General features: G+C 31.8%; 1 protein-coding gene across 4 annotated transcripts in view; it reads right to left on the reverse strand.

The window, feature by feature from the left end:
- Nucleotides 1–20,042, reverse strand: part of DIP2 (disco-interacting protein 2) — a 252,891-nt gene that overhangs the window by 81,446 nt on the left and 151,403 nt on the right. For all 4 annotated transcript variants that reach the window (XM_035357833.2, XM_035357830.2, XM_035357831.2 and 1 more), the window contains exons 3-12: nt 11,995–12,072; nt 11,017–11,145; nt 10,221–10,472; nt 9,500–9,646; nt 9,347–9,402; nt 8,406–8,463; nt 8,241–8,314; nt 2,648–2,771; nt 401–492; nt 151–261 (exon numbers count right to left, since the gene is read on the reverse strand). In XM_035357833.2, the coding sequence (XP_035213724.1) occupies nt 151–261; nt 401–492; nt 2,648–2,771; nt 8,241–8,314; nt 8,406–8,463; nt 9,347–9,402; nt 9,500–9,646; nt 10,221–10,472; nt 11,017–11,145; nt 11,995–12,072 (1,121 nt within the window). The remainder of the gene's footprint in view (nt 1–150; nt 262–400; nt 493–2,647; nt 2,772–8,240; nt 8,315–8,405; nt 8,464–9,346; nt 9,403–9,499; nt 9,647–10,220; nt 10,473–11,016; nt 11,146–11,994; nt 12,073–20,042) is intronic.

Below are 20,042 nucleotides of genomic sequence, written 5' to 3' on the forward strand. Positions count from 1 at the left end.
ATGGGAAAAACATTCATGGATACATATTAGGTAAAAATACTCCTAGAAATACATGTTTGGATAAATAGAGCTCATTTCAGGCTTAAATCAAAATTTAAATGAATATTTTTTATACATTATATGCAGAAAAGTATAAAAATGATAACACACCCTCCTAGTAAGAGGTACTTCAATAGGAACAGGTACTACTCCAGCAGTGACACACCCATAAAATGCACACATAAATGACAGTGGGTCGCTGTTAGGGTATACCAATGCCACCTACATAAAAAAAAAAAAAAAAAAAAAAAAAAAAAAAGTCAGAAAAATTTATTAGTTTAGTTTCAAATACTTTTTTACAATAAAATTAATGAATGGAAATAAATGTATTTTTAAAACTCAGAAAAGAAGCCCAACTTACTCGATCACCAGGTTTTATACCAGTTTCACCTTTTTGACCAATTTTATTTAAAAGGCTATATCCAATTTTTTGGGAGCGACTTAATAATTTACCTACATTTTGAGGGAGAAAAAATAATATAAATTGTATCATATTCAAAAACCAAATATTTATTTAAAAATTAAATTATCTTAACATGTACTTTTTTAATGTAATGCAAGTAACTCACAATGCAAGTCCAATTTTACCAAATAACTCAGAAAACAGTCCAATAGTTCACATAATGACACAATGAACTTTTAGCATTACACTAAGAGTTAAATAAAACCAAAATGCATATATTAACCTCTTCAGGGACATATGTGTAGGTTAAGTTTTTATAATTATTATAAAAATTATTCAAAGTAGGAAAAAAAATCGAAATTGTTTCGCAATAAAAACAAAAAAGGACAGTGTAGAGCAGTACTGATTATATTTCCTTCTACTTTATAATCACTGCCTTTTTCCTGAAACTTTACTAAACTGCACAGACTGTTATTACAAGACAGAATTTAAAAATCCCTTAAGATACCATGATAAAAATCACACAAGATGAACTCACTACATTTACAGAAAATGTTAAAATAAATAAGAGCATAACTACCATAAAGGCAATGTGCCCTTAATATATGAAATATTTTTACTCACTATTTTCCATTAGTGTTCAAGATTCTTTTTGTGTATGTGTGCGTGTTTGTATTTATTCTTTTTCCCCAATTTTCTTAGCTTTTCGAATTACGGACGATATAAAATTCATAAAATTTAGTCGAACCAAAGAATTACATAATTTTTTAGAACTTTATGCAAACGTCTATATACAATATTTAGTCATTTGAAGATTCAGTTTAAATAACAATGATACTGCTTTTGTAATAATATCACGTATGTTAAACTTATGTATAATTTATGCTCACAGGAATACATATTGCACATAAAACTATAAACATAATCCATTTAACTTCAGTTCAGAACAGCACAAATTTCCCCAACTTCTATCACTTATTTCTTTTCAAATTCTGCATAATGGTGTTGGTGTATTTAATTATGGCAAAGCACACAAGGGCTATCTGCCTAAGGGGAGGGATGCCTTTCGTGGAGGACTTTCTAAGGGAAACTGGCTCGTATACACGTTACACATGGGGAAAACCACGAAAACGCCCATGCAGCCAGCCCGTTTGCGGGATTCGAACCTCGGACCGAACTACCAGTGTTCAGCGACTTTACCGCTCGGCCGCTGGTGGGCCCAATTCTGCATAATGACAGAAAATCTTATAAGCATTTTCATAAAAGTTGCAATTACTGAGTCGATGGTGATTACTTCTTTGATCATATAGCCTCCCTCAATTCTAGACACACTTAAAGAAGATTTTAACAGCACATAATATCACCTCTCAATTCTTTATGGCATTTTAATCTGGGGATGGGTCTGTGCACGCTAATTTCATTGCTCATTAAAAATGCCAGTTAAGAGTAGTTTTATTACCTCCTTTATATCCTGCTCACTTACAGAAGAAACATAATAGGATTAGCACTTATTACTTGGATATTCATGCAAAAATCAAAAGGAAATGAGTTCTTGGAAAAACTGAAGTAGCTACATAAAATAAGAAGTATTTGGAGTGCACGTTTTCAATGGGTTTAGAAAGTATTCCAAAGCTGCATGCAGAAAATTTGATTCACAGATCATCAACAAGCACAAAGATTTGGCCCAAATAGATTGGTCTAGCTATTAGTTATTCAGTACATTCTGATAACATATACCATTTCAGTTTCTGGTCCCTCAAAAGATGTGACTGTGTACAATGTTTCAGATCCTTCACATCAATGTGCAAAACTGTACATCTAGTATTAATTTTGAAAGGGATCTGTTAACCTTGTTAGCTTATCTGTTTGCCTGCCCTTCATTTTTCTTATCACAATAAAGAGTGTGAATAACCACAATAATGGGTTTCTCATTAAATCACAGATGCAAAATAATCAAGGTGCAGGCAGTTATGAAATACACATGAAAATAAAGATCCATACAAAATACATATATGTAAGCTTCCTTTAATTAATACTTTACCTAAATCATTTTATACAGTATTCAAAAGCTGACAAACAGGAGTGCAAATAACAATGGGTCAAGTCTAAACTAAGCCAATAAAATGCATTCCTTAATTGCTAATAAATGGATACAAAAAACAAAAAAAACAAAAACAAAAACAAAAAAAATTATTATATACCAACCATAAGTTAAAGGATTACTAATTTTCCCAGCAGTATCTAACACAGTTGCTGCAGGAGCTTTAAATGTTCCAGATCCGTACCTTTTGATAGCTGCTTCACAAGTAAGGGGAAGACCTGACGGAACCTTAAAAATAGAAGTTATAAATAATTAGTTTTTTATTCTTTGCAGACTGCAAGACCCTCAAAATTATTCATGATATAGTGTGCTCAAATTGTAGTTACTACTTTATAACACTCTGCTTTGGTACTTAACCAGTAACTCTTGATAAAAATTTCCAACTATTAAAATTAAAGAAAAATATTTCACAAAATAATAAAGCAGAGAAAGAACACTATGGATAGCTATAATAGCAATACTACAGAGAGCTAAAAACAGATTATAGATATAAGCCTTAAAACAAATTAATTCTATTACATTATGCAAACATAGAATGCATTTTTACGTCATGATTATTAAGAAAGAAGAGGAAAATTCTATCCATTTTACGTAACAAACATTTCAGCAAAAACTTACACTTTTATCAGGAAAAGTGATTAACTGGTATACCAAACAGGCTCTAAGGAAATGAATAGGCAACACTAAATTTATTTTGTACAAGATAAAATGCATATCACCAAGTTACAGTAATACTGCAACATTTCACTGAACATGTATGCATGTGTAACAGCTTGCTCCTCCATAAAATTAAGAGAAAACTTTGTATCAATATTAACCAAAAGATTGTACCTAAAAATTTTAAGATTTAAGATTGAATCTAAAAATTGTTAATAAAAAAATCATTTAATTTGGTATACACAGTAAACTTTTGTCAAATGCGAACTTGCGGAACATGACTTTGCATATACGCGTTTTCTGTCTCCATTTAATTTGTCCAATAAGGGAATTTCAAGTACTTGACAAACGTTTAGTGGTCTGGCATTAAACATGAAGATGATATTTTTATATATGTAACTTTTACCTCAGCTGGAGATGTCACAGAACGGACCACTTATTCAGTCATTTTATGTACAAAGTATTCTTATTGTTTAAATACAAATGTGCAAGCATTCAAAGTTTAACACCTCATAAACAGATGCCATAAAATTAATCATTTACATTTTAGAATGTTAGTTTCATGTCATATGGCATAGCCAGGATAAGGGCACTTGCCTCAGGTGAAAAATTAAAAAGGGTGCTGAATTAGCTAAAAGAAATTAGACAGTTATTTTAAAACAAGATATACAATTAACTTTCATCTTTAGAACAAACACATTAAGAAGTAGCAACAAAATTTCATGTTACAAACTATCCAATGTCCTGATTGGTCTAGAGGTTAGCCACGCTGGTTATTGTACCAATGGGCCTGGATTCGAATCTCAGAAAAGATATCAACACTTGTAAGTGTATAGTGTCTTTGCAACAACAGGGAAGCACTTAAAATACTGGCAAGTAGAAAGTCCTTTCGAGTGGTTTGATGGTACAGGAAAAGGTTTGGGATACCCTTGGATTAAGATGTTTTCCATCAAAATTAGAGTCGGATTGCACAGTTAGTGAAGCGTCACCGTAATTGTACCCCCAATGGCTAAACTCTGGTCTCTTGCATACTTGTACCTTTATCTGTTACAAACTATCCAGCTGAACTAAAAGGAGAATTAATAACATCAGTTTATTTTTTAACTAAGGTTTCACTATATTATATACATATATACTGTTTCTTAACATTTTAATTGATGGTTGGAGCCTATGCATTGAAGTTAACTTACTTTAGTTTACAGTAATGTATTGCTGCATAAAGTAGCCTAGAAAACACTATGCTGTTGACTTTGATAATTCTCTTATACTTTCCTTTAATTTGAACTAGAGCTCTTACTTCGAAATAATAAGCTTCCCAAAGTCCTCTAACTGAATACGGATGGCAGATGAAAATGCATATAGTCTGTTGCAGCATAACGGACCTAACACATAAAGCCCTTCTAAGTAGCATTCAGAAGACTAAGCACAGATGTTTAAAAATGAAATGCAACATACTATTATTTTCCTTAATTTCTTTGCATACAATTTGTCATTGAACAAGATAAACAGTTCCAGGTTTTGTATTATTGTATCCATATTTAACTTGCACCAGAAATGGACTGTTGATTTTGTTTAAGGTTATTTTTGGAACCAAGATTTCATTTAAGGCTATTTATGCATGTCACTGAACACATTAAAGAAATCAGTTTACTAGTCTGTCTCACCATTCTTGGTTAAGAATGGTACATAAATAGGTAGGAAATGGTTATCTTTATTCAAGTTGATCAACTGTTTATAATAAAACAATATAATACATTGTTAGCATCAAAGCAGCTTAAAAAAAAGTTTAAAATTTTGACTTTTTTACTGAAGACAAATCATTTTAGCTCATTTTAATAAAACTGAGGTTGATGTTAAAGAACATGATTTAAAAACTATTACTTCATTCCATTATTTCTAATGTAGCTGCTATAAAGAGGTATTTTTAAAAACAAATATTTCTCTCTTAAAAATTTTTTTAAATATAGTTTTGGAAGGACTGAAATGTGAAGAAAAAGAGACTAGTAAATGTGATAACTTATTTATTGCTGGAAATAAAAATTAGTCAGAAAAACCTATCATATTCATGAAATTTAAGACATTAAAACCTGCTCATATTGTAAGGAGAATGTAAATACCAAAATAATATCTGACAACTGCTATGTTCCATTCAAGCATGTTAATATTTATAATGTAAAAGAACTGTACCAAAAAATAGCAAGAGAACAATAGTTGTTAAAAGATATGGCATAAAAGGACAAATCACTGCATTAGCTTGATAATAATAGCATCTTGAAATAAGTCAATATTAAATTTTTTATGAATGTTATCTATGTGGAATTAGCAAGAAACAGAAAACATAAAGCCTCTCAATCAAAACAAGTAACAGTATATATAGTTTAATAATAAAATTATACCTTTTTTTAATAACAGTAGACAAGAAAATCTTTTCTGGATGTATTCTTGAGAAATGCTAAAAATTAGCATTAAAAATAAATGTGCTTTATAACTTAAACAAAAAGGAAAAGTTCATAAATTAAATTTTTAAGAACCAATCTATAAGAAAATTAATTTTGCAGAAAACTGTTCCTTTCACAGCAGTTAATAATGAACTGTTAGATGTTTTAATCTCACAAATGAAATGCATATATGAAAAACTGAAAAAATGTGCTCCAATTTTCAGTTTTTAACTGATGAAAAAATAATGTCATTGGATTTAAGTAAATTACAAAGCACTCTAATATCCTAATTATATAAATCGTGTAGAAAATCAGTTGGAAATATCTAGTTTTAAAAGGCTCCCTACTTCAGTAATTTCGGACACTAAAGCAGCTACAAGCTTCAATATTTTAAAAATATTTCATGAATATAGTTTAATTTGATGGTATCTGAATTTCAAAGCAGCGTTAGTAATACTTTAAACATTGTCAGTTACTGCTGCTAGTGGTGAAATACCCTTTAGCAAACCTACAATAAGAACATATATACTATATATGTGTAGTAACTTGTATATAGACAAATTGAGAATTTGAAGATAGCACACATATGCAAGATGATATAACAAACACAGATGAAAGCAAAACCACATCTTAATTTATTTGCGGGCAATCTTGAAAAGCAGAAACATGTTCATACATCATTTTAAGTGGGATGAGCACTCTTCACACTTTTATAAAATGGATCACATAATTAGACAATGGTTGAAGCATAGAAAATGAGCCACATGTGTCTGCACAGCAAGAGGAAGGAAAAAGAGGCTGTGCAGTCAGCAGTGGTGATATTTAAAGACTTTTTCTTTGTTACAATTTTGGATCTGCAATTGGATGAGAGCTGTTGCAAGAAAGGAGGCTTTTATAATGTGAATTAGTTTTCAAGAGACACAGTTTAGATTCAAGGAAGGGGGCACAGTCTAATAAAAGGTAATAACTTTGAGTTTTGTATTTTATTTACTTTACATACATAAGATCTTCATTAGGTTTAAAAAAAAAAAAAAAACTTTTAAGCATTGCTCTCCTTTGTATAAAACATAAATTACATAACTGAATAGATTTTGAAGATCACAATGTTTGAAGAATTAGTGCACATAATTTTACACATTAATTATATTACTATATATATATTATTGTTATACACTATTTATCAAAAAGGGAATTTTTAATTGCTTTTATTACTGGTAACTTTAAATGTCCAATTCAATATTGTAAGTTATCACACTTCAAAAAAGCTATCTTTAATTAAATGAAATTATATTTAATGAAACAGGTATACAGTTAACTTGTGTGTATATACCGTATTTCTCATTCCCTCTTTCATTTATTTATTATCATTATCTAATGGTCAGACACCTTGCACTGTATATAGGTGGATGATTTTACCTCTTTTCCTCAGGTGAAAAATTATGTAGGTATGTTTATCAGAAATCATCTGTCAGCCATAGAAATCATCATTAAAAAAAATAATAAGCACCTTAATGAATTTTAAAGAGGTTTAAGATGTAAATTTTTTTTATTTTTTATGTATGTGTAATCCAATACCCAAAATTGAATTTAAAAAAAAAGCTTATAAAGAATGTTTTAACTGCAACATTTGTGACTTTCCTATAGTCTATTGGGTCAGTCCATAAATTCGTGTGCATTTTTTTGGTAAATTTTTAATAATATAAAAAAACACAATTCAACATTTTAATCAATTATATATTTTCCTCCATAATCTACAAATGTTTCGCCATCGTACAGGCAGCTTTTTTATGCCATTGCTGTAGAAAGACTCTGGTTTTGATTTAAAAAAAACTTGAAAGTTCATTGCATACATCCTGTTTAGAATTTAATTTTTTTTTCCCAGTAAAAAATTTTGTAAGGTACGAAATAAGTGAAAATCACTTGGGGCAATACCTGGGGAGTAAGCAGGATGTGGCAAAAGCTCCCAATTAAATTCACTAATTTTTTGCAGCGTTGTTCGAACCGTATGCAGTCTAGTGTTATCATGATGAAACAACACTTTCTTGATATTCACCAATCGTATGTGTTTTTTGACAAATTCTGAGTCTAGATGGCAAAGTTGTCCACTGTAAACTTCTGAATTAATCATTTGATTTGGTTCTAACAGTTCAAAATGTTCTGAACGGGGTTCATCATCAATGCTGCTTTTTCCAACTTAAAAATTTTTAAACTATTTCTGGGCAGTCCTTACATTAATAGTGTGTTCACCATGTATACTATTAATTTTTATCACTGCAAACCTGGCAGATTCACCCCACGAAAATAAATGTAGCACAGCACATTTGAACTGATTATCTATATTCATCTTCTATGGGTACTAAAATGCATTCGATATTTACGATAGTTGGTGATGAACTGAATAATATGTTAGTCAAACGATGACAAGTTTCAACAGGTTCAAAATTGTATTGTTTAATAAATGCGTCATGGTGAATTCCACGCATACTCTTAATGCACATGAACTTATGGACTGACCCGATAGATTCTCTGATTTCTGAAATAATAATAATAATAATAAAGCCCAGAAAAGTAAGAAAAGCAATTTATCAAGCTAAGAACTTACTAAAAGCTCCTCTCCAGTGATAGGTACCATTATGTTTCCCTCAGGCCTTGGAGCATTAGGATCTAGCTGCTTAGCTAAGAAGATACACATATCACAGGCATTAATTTTGTATAATCAGTTTTAAAGAAATATTTGAAAAAAAAAATTGCAAATTTGAACACTCACTTTCTAAATCAGATTCATCATCTACATAGAATTCTGGTAAAGGTCTTCTTTTTGGTCTCTGATACAAGTAAAATAAATATATATACTTAAATGAAGATTTTAATGATTTAGAAAAATACACTTTAAAATCACAATTGGTTCAATAACACAAAATAAAATTTAATCTTTAGCAAACTAAAATTACACACTTCTTAGAATATTCAACTGAGTTTTAAAAAAGATAAAATCCTTAATGAAATCTAAAAGTTTATACAATTACTTAAGAATAGCTGATGCAAGTGATAATTAAATGGTACGCTAAATCTTTTGACTTTGTAAGCACATTAGTAAAAAATCTGCACGATTCCCTGATGCTGTATCTGCCTCAGCAATTGCAGCATGTTCTCTGAAATTGCTTGATGTAGCAAGAACTGATTTTAAAAAATTCCAGAACTTAATATACAAACTTCAAAAACTGAATTCTGAAATAACACACGTTTTTCCTGCACCCCACCCATAAAAATATAAAATGCAGCACATTACTTAAAATAAAAAACCACTTCTATTATTAGATTTGCCTTAAAATTTAATCCCACCCTCTCAGGAACTGAAACTAATTAAATCTGAAATCAGAACAAAATTATAAACCTCTGGGTGTACAAAAAGAAATAAAAGGGAAAAAAATTAACAACTAATAAGAAAAAGAAAGAAAACCCAGATCTATTGCTAAAAAATCTCCCTCACATTAAAATACAAAACACCTTAAAAGTATTCATGTACACCTGAAAAGCATCTTATAAAAATATATTAAGTGAAATGGTTACTTCAAATAACACAGATTTTAAAAGAATTCCAATGAATTCAAGCACATATTACTTGAACACAGACATAAAAATATAAAAGTTTCATTATACATTCACATTAGTACAGTAGCAATAATAATAATAAAAAAAAATTTCGACCTTCAAAGTATTTAGAAGTTGTTGAATTTTGGCAGAGACTTTCCACTTCCCAGTTCCTATAAGTAATATATGAAATCTTAATGTTACACAGAATACTTAAAATTTCAGGTGTTTAAATATCAAATAACATTTACCTACAGATAAAGCTTTTACCTGTATCATAACTGAGCCCAGTAGAGGAATGATGAGTGATACGAACTGATGTCATATGAGCTTGATTGTAACGATTTACATGATCAGCAGATGTCCACCTTGTTACTTCTCCTGAAGTATTAGTGACATCTGGTTGCACATTTAAACCTATGGACAAAAGGGGAAGAAACTCGTTAAAATACATTGACTTCTATTTAAAAAAAGGTTTAACAATATATGACCAAACCATGTTTCCCATGTTGCATAAAAGAGCACACAAGGTATTAATACAGATAAACAATATATAAAAAAAAAAAGGCTGTATGACCTAATACAGTGACTAACTGCCTTAGTGATATATCTATTCAGGAAATTTCGACTTAAATTCAAAACAGTGAAAATCTTTAGCTTTGTACAGAATTTATTTTATAAAATGCTTAAATTTAGTTATAGCACTAATATAACTATACTTACATAAATCATTAAAAATTAATAAAAGTAAACAATATTTTAATATTATTTTTAACTGTAATTTTAGTTTTTTTGGTAATATGTATTAGATCTTTCAAATATAACATTTCAAGTGTTTGTGGTTTTTTAACTATTTTAATCATTCATTAACAAATTCATATGCTATATTTAGTAACTCTGAACCACTGATCAATTCTAGCAGATTAAATTACAAAAATTCTTTTAAATATATTTTGTGAAATATAAATTTTATAACAATAATGAAACATACTAGGAGTGAGATTTTGCATAACATCGGCAAGATTTGTCATAGGACTAGCGCAACCACCATGATGAGCCCAGTAATCATCAACTTTGTTGGGTCTTCCATTGTACCACTGCTGTGGAGAAGGAGTTTCCCTGGTGGAAGAGGTGCTGGAAGTGTCTGACTGAGATGTTGTTGCCTGATGAATAGAATGAGGCAAATGCTCTTGCTCTGGAGTGCTACCTTCATTAAGAGCACTATCATCATCTGATGAAGAATCTAAATTATGAAGCAGGCAAAAACAGAAATAAAATGACTTTCAAGAAATAATGTTCTCACTCATAGCCCTTTAAAGTTAACTACGAAGATAAATAATGGAAAATTAAAATGTTTTAATGGTTTTTTTGTCTATTTAACACTAACCCTCTGGCAGTAACGATGATCTTCATTCATTGTTCTCCTATTATGCATAGCATCTCACAGTAAAAATAGCTCAAACATGTCGTCAATATTTTTATATAAATAGCACTTATTTTTTTTAATGTAGTTTTTTTTTAGGAAAAACTTAAAGGAGTTAGAAGCTGCATTTCTTGTCAGAATGTTTGACCTTTCATGCTAGCAATAATTGTAAAATTAAGTACTTTTAGAACTTTACAGCATTCAAATAGTTTTAAAACACCGTTAACTATTGCTGAACTAATCACCTTGTTATCTTTCCTGAAGTTATTGATGTATCAATACTTCTAACCTGAACTGAAAACTCCACTCTTTTATTCAATCCGATTTATAAACTAATAAAAGTACAACATAGCTTAAAACTCACCTGATGCCCTGCGTTCCCTAGAAGGTGATGTGGCCATAACTGAGGTTCTTTTAGATGGCATTGGGACTGACGGTTTTGGCCTGCTCTGCATAGCAGCAAGAGCCTGTTGTACAGCTTCTTGACGCACCTCTGCAAAAATCAGCCATAAAGATCATTAATGAAGATAAGAAGCAATAATTGCTTCTGAATTGATTTCTCTGATATTCAGATAATACAACAAATGAAGTGGAAGTACTTTATATAACTTATTCTTTTGATAAAATATTTCTGTATGTTTTCCCAAAGTTAGTACAATTTGAACAGCTAAAATTTTAAATTAAAGGAAGCAAATCTTGGTTTCAACACCGAACGATTAAGTATTATACTGAAAAGAAAAAAAAAACCATTTCAAAAGCTTTAAAGAAATCTTATATTACTTCAGAATAAAATTAGAATATTCAACATGAGCGAAATATAAAATGCAGTTTCAAATATAATGGATTAATTAAAAAGGGGAGAGATCCACATAAAATAGTTCCATCACCTAATGATAAATCTATTTGCACTTTTTTTCCTGATCAACAACTATATACACTCACTGCTGCGTAAAGCTAAATACATAAATTTATTTAAACAACCAATAAAATTAAACTATTCAAAAATGAACAACTCGCCCCATATAGAATTAGATATGTATGATGACTATCCAAATATTCTGAATTTCTATAGTAATGCAGGAAAAAGGAATATTTTACTAGGAAATATGTTTTAATGTAATAAATTTAAAGTTCATATGATGCTGTAAATTAAAAACTTGCTTTATCACTTTTGGTAAAATACAATGAAAAATGCAATTTTTGCAAATTATCGCAATATCAAAAATAATTTAGATAAATTACTAAGATTAAGATAAAATCTGGGTGTTTAGTACTAAAAAATAAATCTACTTCATATACAAAAATGACACTTGCATAAAAGAATGCAAATAGATATAGCTACCTGAATGGTATCTGCTTTCATTTCTTGTAAGCCTGCGCTGAGCTCTTCTTTTGGCTCTTGTAGAAGGACTTGCAGCACCTGCATACAAAATTAGACATTACTACAAAACTACTGTTACAATGTTTAAATAAAATGCTAAATCTAATGTGCAAAAACAAAAGAAATATCTTGGCACAGAAAGCAAATTGATTTTATACTGAAACACACTTTCGATTTTTCAGAAAAAGAATGTGAATTCCATACAAGACAAAAATGAGACTAGAAATTTAGAAAAACATAAAATTTACAATTAAACAAATACATTAAATAAAAAAATTCTTAATTTTAAAATTCTACATTAAATAAGGAAAATAAACATGGTGGTGATGGTTGACAGGTTAATTTTTACAGCATAAAATCAATCTACAGTTTATGTGATGCCTAAATTTTATACACATGAAACACACCGTTGAATAAAATTGAAATGGCAAGATATGGCAATGTACATTAAAACAAAAAATAGTATAAAAAGTTTAAAATGAACATCTATTATCCTTTTTGTGTCAACAAAAAGTATGATAACGCTCATATTAAAATGAAAGTAAAATAAATATATTATAATAACAAGTAGTATAATGCATGTAAAAATAGCATACTTAAAAGCAACAGTACAAACAAATCGCTAAAATGTGGTCCTGTAAACTAAATTACAGTTTGCTAATTAAATCAAACATAACAGAAGGGATGCTTACAATGACAATTCAATGTAAAAAGGGAAAACAAAGAAAATTTAATCAGTTCAAGAGATATCAAGTTTCAAGAAGTAAAAGAAAAAGGACTAAACTGAGGAGATACAGTCAAAAGTCAATCCGGACTCTTCGAGACCTCGGCGATTCCGGATTATCGATTTTTCCGATCATCAGTTTAAATCTGGTAAGATGGCATGCAGAAATTACAAAATTAAAAATACGAAACCGTAATTTATGAAATAAAGAACAATTATGATCTAAAGGGTATCAAAATTTACAAAAGAAAAAGCTTAATATTTATTTGTTTACTTTATTAAACATTTCTTTCAATGTAAGTTGTTTTGTTTAAGTTGCTTCGTTTCATGTGATAATACTTTCTCTTTAATTCTATTAAACAGACATAATTTCTTGTTTAGTTACAAAGTTCCGCTGTTCAAGTACTATAATTGCTGTGTTAAGAATACCGACTAATTTGTCAATCGAAATTTTTTCATTTTCAATAACCTCTGTCACTTTCTTCACAATCGGAAGCGAATTATAATGACGAGGAACTTGTTTTAAATGATATCAAAGACGGAGCACATCGAGATGAAATACTACATTTGGTAAGGAAATATAAGCCAAATAAAATAAAAACATCTGCCCTGAAGATAAGGACAGTGCTGACAGATCAACTTCCAATTCATTGCGCGCTGCAGCGTTCCCCCCGCCGAGCAGCGTGAAATTGATAAACAGTTTTCGGATTTCGAAACATACTTTCGCTTTAGTTCCTTTACATATTAACAAATATATATCGGAAATTCTTTTTGATATAATCGAAAGTTTAAGCTTACTTTTATAAAATTGCTCTAACAGTCTGCAAAAAATAATAAGCCGGATCCAATTCGAAGATTAAGGAACAACGCAATCTGCAACATTAACTGAATTAGATAATTTTAGCTTAGCTTACGCCATCCGTTATACATTAAATACGCATGCGTAAACGTTTTATGAGCATGCACACAAGCATATTCGCAGCCGTAAAGGTCTTACGCGCGCACGTCAACGCGACGCATGCGCAGAAAGTTTGTAGCTTTGAGGTCCGGATTATAGATCATTCCGGATTATGGGTGTCCGAATTAATGACTTTTGACTGTATCATAAAAGCATGTTCAAGGGGGGGGGAACAGTATGCCATACAGCAGAAATTAGTTCACTGCATTCATTCAATAACTGGTGTTGGGTCATCTCAGAATAATTGACATTTACATAAGCCTAGAGAGTTAACAATCCTTGAGCATGATGAATTTCTTCTTTCAGACATTCCACGTTCAAATTTATAAAATACTAGTACACTTTTAATGAAAAGCTTTAACATTTAAATCAGAATAAAGCATTTAATATTCAAGAATTACAGCTACAATGAATGAAAGAACATTGCAATTTTAAGTTAAGAGGTCAGCAGCAGATATTGCACGAGTAAATTAGTTTATAAATAATACACGGTGCTCAATTACAATCCAGTTTATTTCTCTTTAACATTTTCTCTTAAGCTAAGTTATCAGCTCATAAGGTTTCACGACATTTTAAAATGCAGTCTTCTAATGATTTAATTAAGATAACAGCCACTTGCATTTTAACAACTACATGCTGTATTTAAAAAACATTCTTTCACAAAGTAATACACTTCCATAATACATTTCTATATGCTTTGACTGCTTCAGAAACTCTGGTTTTGGTGGAAGTTTTCAGAGCATTTTCAGCATTAATATAAAGCAGCAATTTTTCCTAAAAGTTGCTTTAACTCAATGTTCTTTGACACCCCACTAGCAATAACAAATCAGCTTCAACAAGAAAATTGGAATTTCAGCTTTGGAATTTCAATAATTCCAAAATTGAATCATTCTTCTTTAGATAAAAAAAGACCAAGATAAATAATTTCATAGAGTGGTGTGGTGTGGTGTGTGTGATTATGGCAAAGCCTCGAGGGCTATCTGCCTAAGAGGAAGGATGCCTTTGTGGAGGACTTTCTAAGGGAAACTGGCTCGTATACATGTTACACATGGGGAAAACCACGAAAACGCCCATGCAGCCAGCCCGTTCGCAGGATTCGAACCTCGGACCGAACTACCAGTGTTCAGCGACTTTACTGCTCGGCCGCTGGTGGGCCTCTAATTTCATAGAGAAATCCAACAATTTACTTCATAGAAATCCAGCTAACTTCTAAGGGTTTTTTTTTTTTTTTTTTTTTTTTTTTTTTTTAAAGCAGCAAATGAAATTGAAGAGGCAATACCTGAATGTTTAACACAATAAAATCCTTTAAACACTCAATTGTTTCACAATAAGAATTTTAGTTATCTGCTTACTTTATTCTTTATAAGTAAAGCATCACTGCTACTTAAAAATGTATCACATAGAGCTCGACTGGCATCAAGTACACCAATGAGATTTAGAATTATTTTTATGTAAGCCTGTTGATATGTAAAAATGTCAATTTTATTCAGCTCAGTTTAAATTCTAAGAAAATTATTCATTGAGCCTGTGGTAAATTTAATCATTTGACTCAAATAGGAAAGTAATTAATCAACTCCATCTTGGGTAATTCAACAATCATTCCTACAAATCATTACAATGTATTTCTAGATGTAACGTGTCTTAAAAAAAGGGGGGCAAGGAATATCTTTACTTGCGTAGAAATCACGTTTTCGGCGAAGCTTTGGTAGTTGCTCACCCGTGTCGCCATCTATTAATGTCGGTAAGAAGTGCTGCATCACATGACCAGGACCTGAACCTGCGTCGGTTATGTACGAGTATAATTCTTTACCGCTAGCCCAAAAGTGCTCAGTTACACTAGTTTAAAAAATTCCAACTCTTTCAAATTTGCGAGCGTAGAGTTGTTCTCAAGACTGCTACACACTCTATGCCCAAGCATCTATGATGCGATATGAAAAGAACCCCATTTCTGTTGGCTGTGTGTCACCGTTAGGTTGTGCGGTGGAGCGTGTGACGTAGTTCGCCATGTGTCCTCAGTGGAGGGAAGAGTCTAGTTTTCCGGGTCACCAATGTAATGATCATGAGTTTCAGTGAAGCCTCGGTAGCTACTTTGCTCATGTCGCCGTCTATTAACACCAGTGAGAAGTGCTGCATTGCATGAGCATAGCCTGAACCTGAGTCGTTTTGTTACACGAATTCTTTACCACTAGCCTAAAAGAACTCTGTTGCGCCAGTTTCAAGAATTCCAACTCTTTCAAATTTGCGAGAGCTAAGTTGTTCTCAAGATTGCTACACTTGTTTCTAGCCTTCTGTTTTTCATAAAGTCAACAAAGTACTGAATCATATACTTCAATGTTTGTAACTTTTTTAATTTACAGATTCTGGAAGGTGCATCTAAAACATTTGGTGAATGGATGGATATCTCACACACAGCATGAGTTAGAAGTGTTGCAGGGAGCTGCAACACTGCACATGCGCAGGTAGATACCAATGGAGAGCTGGCACGTAGCAATAAGTGCAAGAAACCGAGGCTGAATAGTCTACCAAGGGCAGTAGAACAGTATATGTTTGAAAACAAACGTCATATTTGAATGCAGCAATAGATAAACCACAAGTTTTGCTACAAATTGGGAAAAAACTACCACAGAAATGCATGTAATGTTGGTCCAGGCGTACGCAAGAGATGCAATGAGCAAAAAATGTGTGTATTACTGGTTTAAACATTTTCGGGATAAAAAGAAAACCGTGGACAACGAACCACGTTCAGGTGAACCCTCAGCAAGTGTGACAACTGGGAACATCAAGCGGGTGTGACAGAAGCTCTTAAATAATCATTGACTGTCTTTACAATGGATATCGGAAGATCTGCGAATTGGCAAGAACAGTTTTAGCCCCATCATTCGCACTCATTGTCCGACGAGCAGATGGATACATGAATGCACACTGTTCGAGATTTCATTGACACATATGACTAAGATTCAACCTTCTTGCAAACTATTGTCACATGAGATGAGAGTTGGTGCTACCAGTATGATCTGGAGTCAAAATGGCAAATACTGGAATGGTGGTGCACTAGCTTCCCAGCACCTCTAAAAGAGTCACCTACAGAAATCCAGAATGAAAACACTCCTGCTTGTGTTTTTCGACAGCAACTGCATGATCCACGAAGAATTAAGTCCCGCTCTATTAAACTGTTTTAAAGCATTTACTGCGGCACATTCAAAGTGTTCGCCCACAGATATACAGGCGTGGAAAGTGGAGTTTGCTGCATGAAAATGCCTGCCCGCATACTGCGATCGTGTGCACAACCTCCTGATCCAACATCGTTTAACTGTTATCACACATACACGGTACTTGCTAATCTGGTGCCTGCAAACTTTTTTCTGTTCTTTCGCCTCAAGGGAGTCATCAAGGGCAGACATTTTGATGACATTTGACAATGTGTGGCATCCGTGCTTTGGTTGAATCCAAAAGAGGCCTTTGCTGACTCATTCCAGCAGCTTTATCAATGATATCATAAGTGTATTATGGCCAACAGATGTTACTTAGAGGGTGATTAAAGGTATTTTGTTTCCATATTTGCTTTCATTCACTGAACATTTTAAATGCACCTTGTAATAGTATTTATTGCCATAGCCTTCTAGAAGATGAAAAGCTTCTTGTCAATTATATTAGGTCATTTCACAAATAATGCATTTCCTTCAGTTGAAATGAAGAGGGATGGAATAAATTACAGACATCAGCTTACTAAAAAAGGAAGTATTAATGTTACCTTGCTCTTAGTGAAATTTTTGAAGAGTGAAGTTTATTTTTAACATCACTAATTTTTTCAGAAATTTTAACAGTCATTTTTCCAAAGCTAAGTGGACATGGTAAAGGAGCATATTCAACATATTTTGCTTATGATTTCAATTAAATAATTATTAATAAAAATATTGATGCATATATGGGTATCAAACAATAAGCGTAAGCCAGTATTGATGGTAGTTCCAAAAATTCCGAGCCTGAAACTAAAACCTAGACGATAAGCCTCTTCTTGACAGATTTGTATAGCTCGATGAGGACGTCCTGCAAATCCTGGTGGAACAAAATCCCATTGTAACAATCAAGAACTTACAGAGGGTGAAGGATAGTGTATTTTATACAAAAAAGAAATTATCTTTTACCTTAATTTTGCAAAATAAATATAAAAAACTCTTTGTCCGTGAAATGATCCAATACTATAACGGAAAGCAGTTCTCATATTGAATTGCATCAGATTTTGTAGATTGCATGTAGATTTTAATTTGCTGCAAATAAAGCTAAAGCTTTCACCACTGTTAACAGAAGCTCTTTGAGCATAGTTTTTCACAACTAAACTTGTTTAGTATTATCACACTGTACAATCTAGATTGAGCTTTCTTTTTAAAACTTATCAGAAGTTAAACTCCCCCCTCTCAATCTGAGGACAGCTAATACAGTCAAAAGTCGTTAATTCGGACACCCATAATCCGGAATGATCTATAATCCGGACCTCAAAGCTACAAACTTTCTGCGCATGCGTCGCGTTCACGCATGCGCACAGGCGTTTACGAGAGCGCGTAAGACCCTTACAGCTGCGAATATGTTTGTGCGCATGCGCGTTTAATGTGTAACGGAGTTCTACGCTAAGCTGAAGTTATCTAATTCAGTTAATGTTGCAGATTGCGTTGTTCCTTAATCTTCGAATTGGATCCGGCTTATCATTTTTTGCAGACTGTTAGAGCAGTTTTATAAAAGTAAGCTTGAACTTTCGATTATGTCAAATAGAATTTCCGATATATATTTACTACAAAGCGAAAGTATGTTTTGAAATCCGAAATCTGTTTATCAATTTCACGCTGCTCTGCGGCAGAGGGGGGGGGAGAGAAACGTCATTATTAGATTATGATAGATTAGAAAGATTATGTCAAATAGAATTTCCAATATATATTTACTAATATGTAATTTGTATCTACAAAGCGAAAGTATGTTTTGAAATCCGAAATCTGTTTATCAATTTCACGCTGCGGATTGGAAGTTGATCTGTCAACACTATCCTTATCTTCAGAGCAGATGTTTTTATTTTATTTGGATTATAATTCGGTACTAAGTTTAGTATTTCTCCGTCTTTGATATGATTTAAATCAAGTTCCTCGTCATTATAATTCGCTTCCGATAGTGAAGAAAGTGACCCAGAGGTTATTGAAACGAAAACATTTCGATTGACAAATTAGTCGGTATTCTCAACACAGCAATTATAGGACTTGAACAGCGGAACTTTGTAACTAAACAAGAAACTATGTCTGTTTAATGGAATTAAAGAGAAAGTATTATCACATGAAACATTGAAAACTTACATTGAAGGAAATGTTTAATAAAGTAAACAAATAAATATTAAGTTTTTTCTTTTTGTAAATTTTGATACCCTTTAGATCATAATTGTTCTTTATTTCATAAATTACGGTTTCATATTTTTAATTTTGTAATTTTTGCATGCCATCTTACCAGATTTAAACTGATGATCTATAATCCGGAAAAATCGATAATCCGGAATCGCCGAAGTCCCGACGAGTCCGGATTAACGACTTTTGACTGTACTGATAATCAAAATGTTTGCACTAAATTAAATATAGAAATGGCAATTCTAATGATAAATACTTATATAGTTTCATGATGAAAATGACTACTAAAATGAAAAGAACAATAGATCTTTCTGATTATCTGACTCCTGAAAAGTATTCACAAAGCAATGCACCATATCATCAAAATATATTTATATGGTAACACAAGTATGCATGTGCACAGCAGACAAAAACTTATTTCAGCCTTCAATGATAATTTACCCGATTACTGTTTGCTTTTGTTGCATTTGGGTACTTTTTTTTTCCCTTGTATAGAACCATAATGGGAATGGGGAGTATTCTGGCTGAATCAAAAAATCATTGTATTTCTGCAGAAATATAGCATTTTAACACAATATCTTAAACAACAGAACTTTATGGATAGAAATTTGTGAAATCCTCTGATGTTTTTTTAAACCAAAACAACTCACTTGTTTACATGGAGAGAATGAGAGCATGCACAGTGCCAAGTTATGCGTGATGCCATGTTTAGAAATGAAAACATGTTACTATAATTCTACTCAACAATATACTTATGTTTCTGATTGAAACACAACAGAACTAACATTTCTCACAAGTATTTTTTTCAGTAACATGTTGAACACCATCTTACACAGATATCAGCAAGGGGCAAATTTACCTGCAAGGTCACTGCTATCTCGAGAAGATTATATTTATTTAATTAAGGAAGATTTTACAAATAATCTATAGATATTTTAAAGAGGAA

Source organism: Stegodyphus dumicola, chromosome X2, assembly GCF_044657685.1.
Source record: "Stegodyphus dumicola isolate Sdum_Otavi_A_Nest chromosome X2, ASM4465768v1".
Lineage (NCBI taxonomy): Eukaryota > Metazoa > Arthropoda > Arachnida > Araneae > Eresidae > Stegodyphus > Stegodyphus dumicola.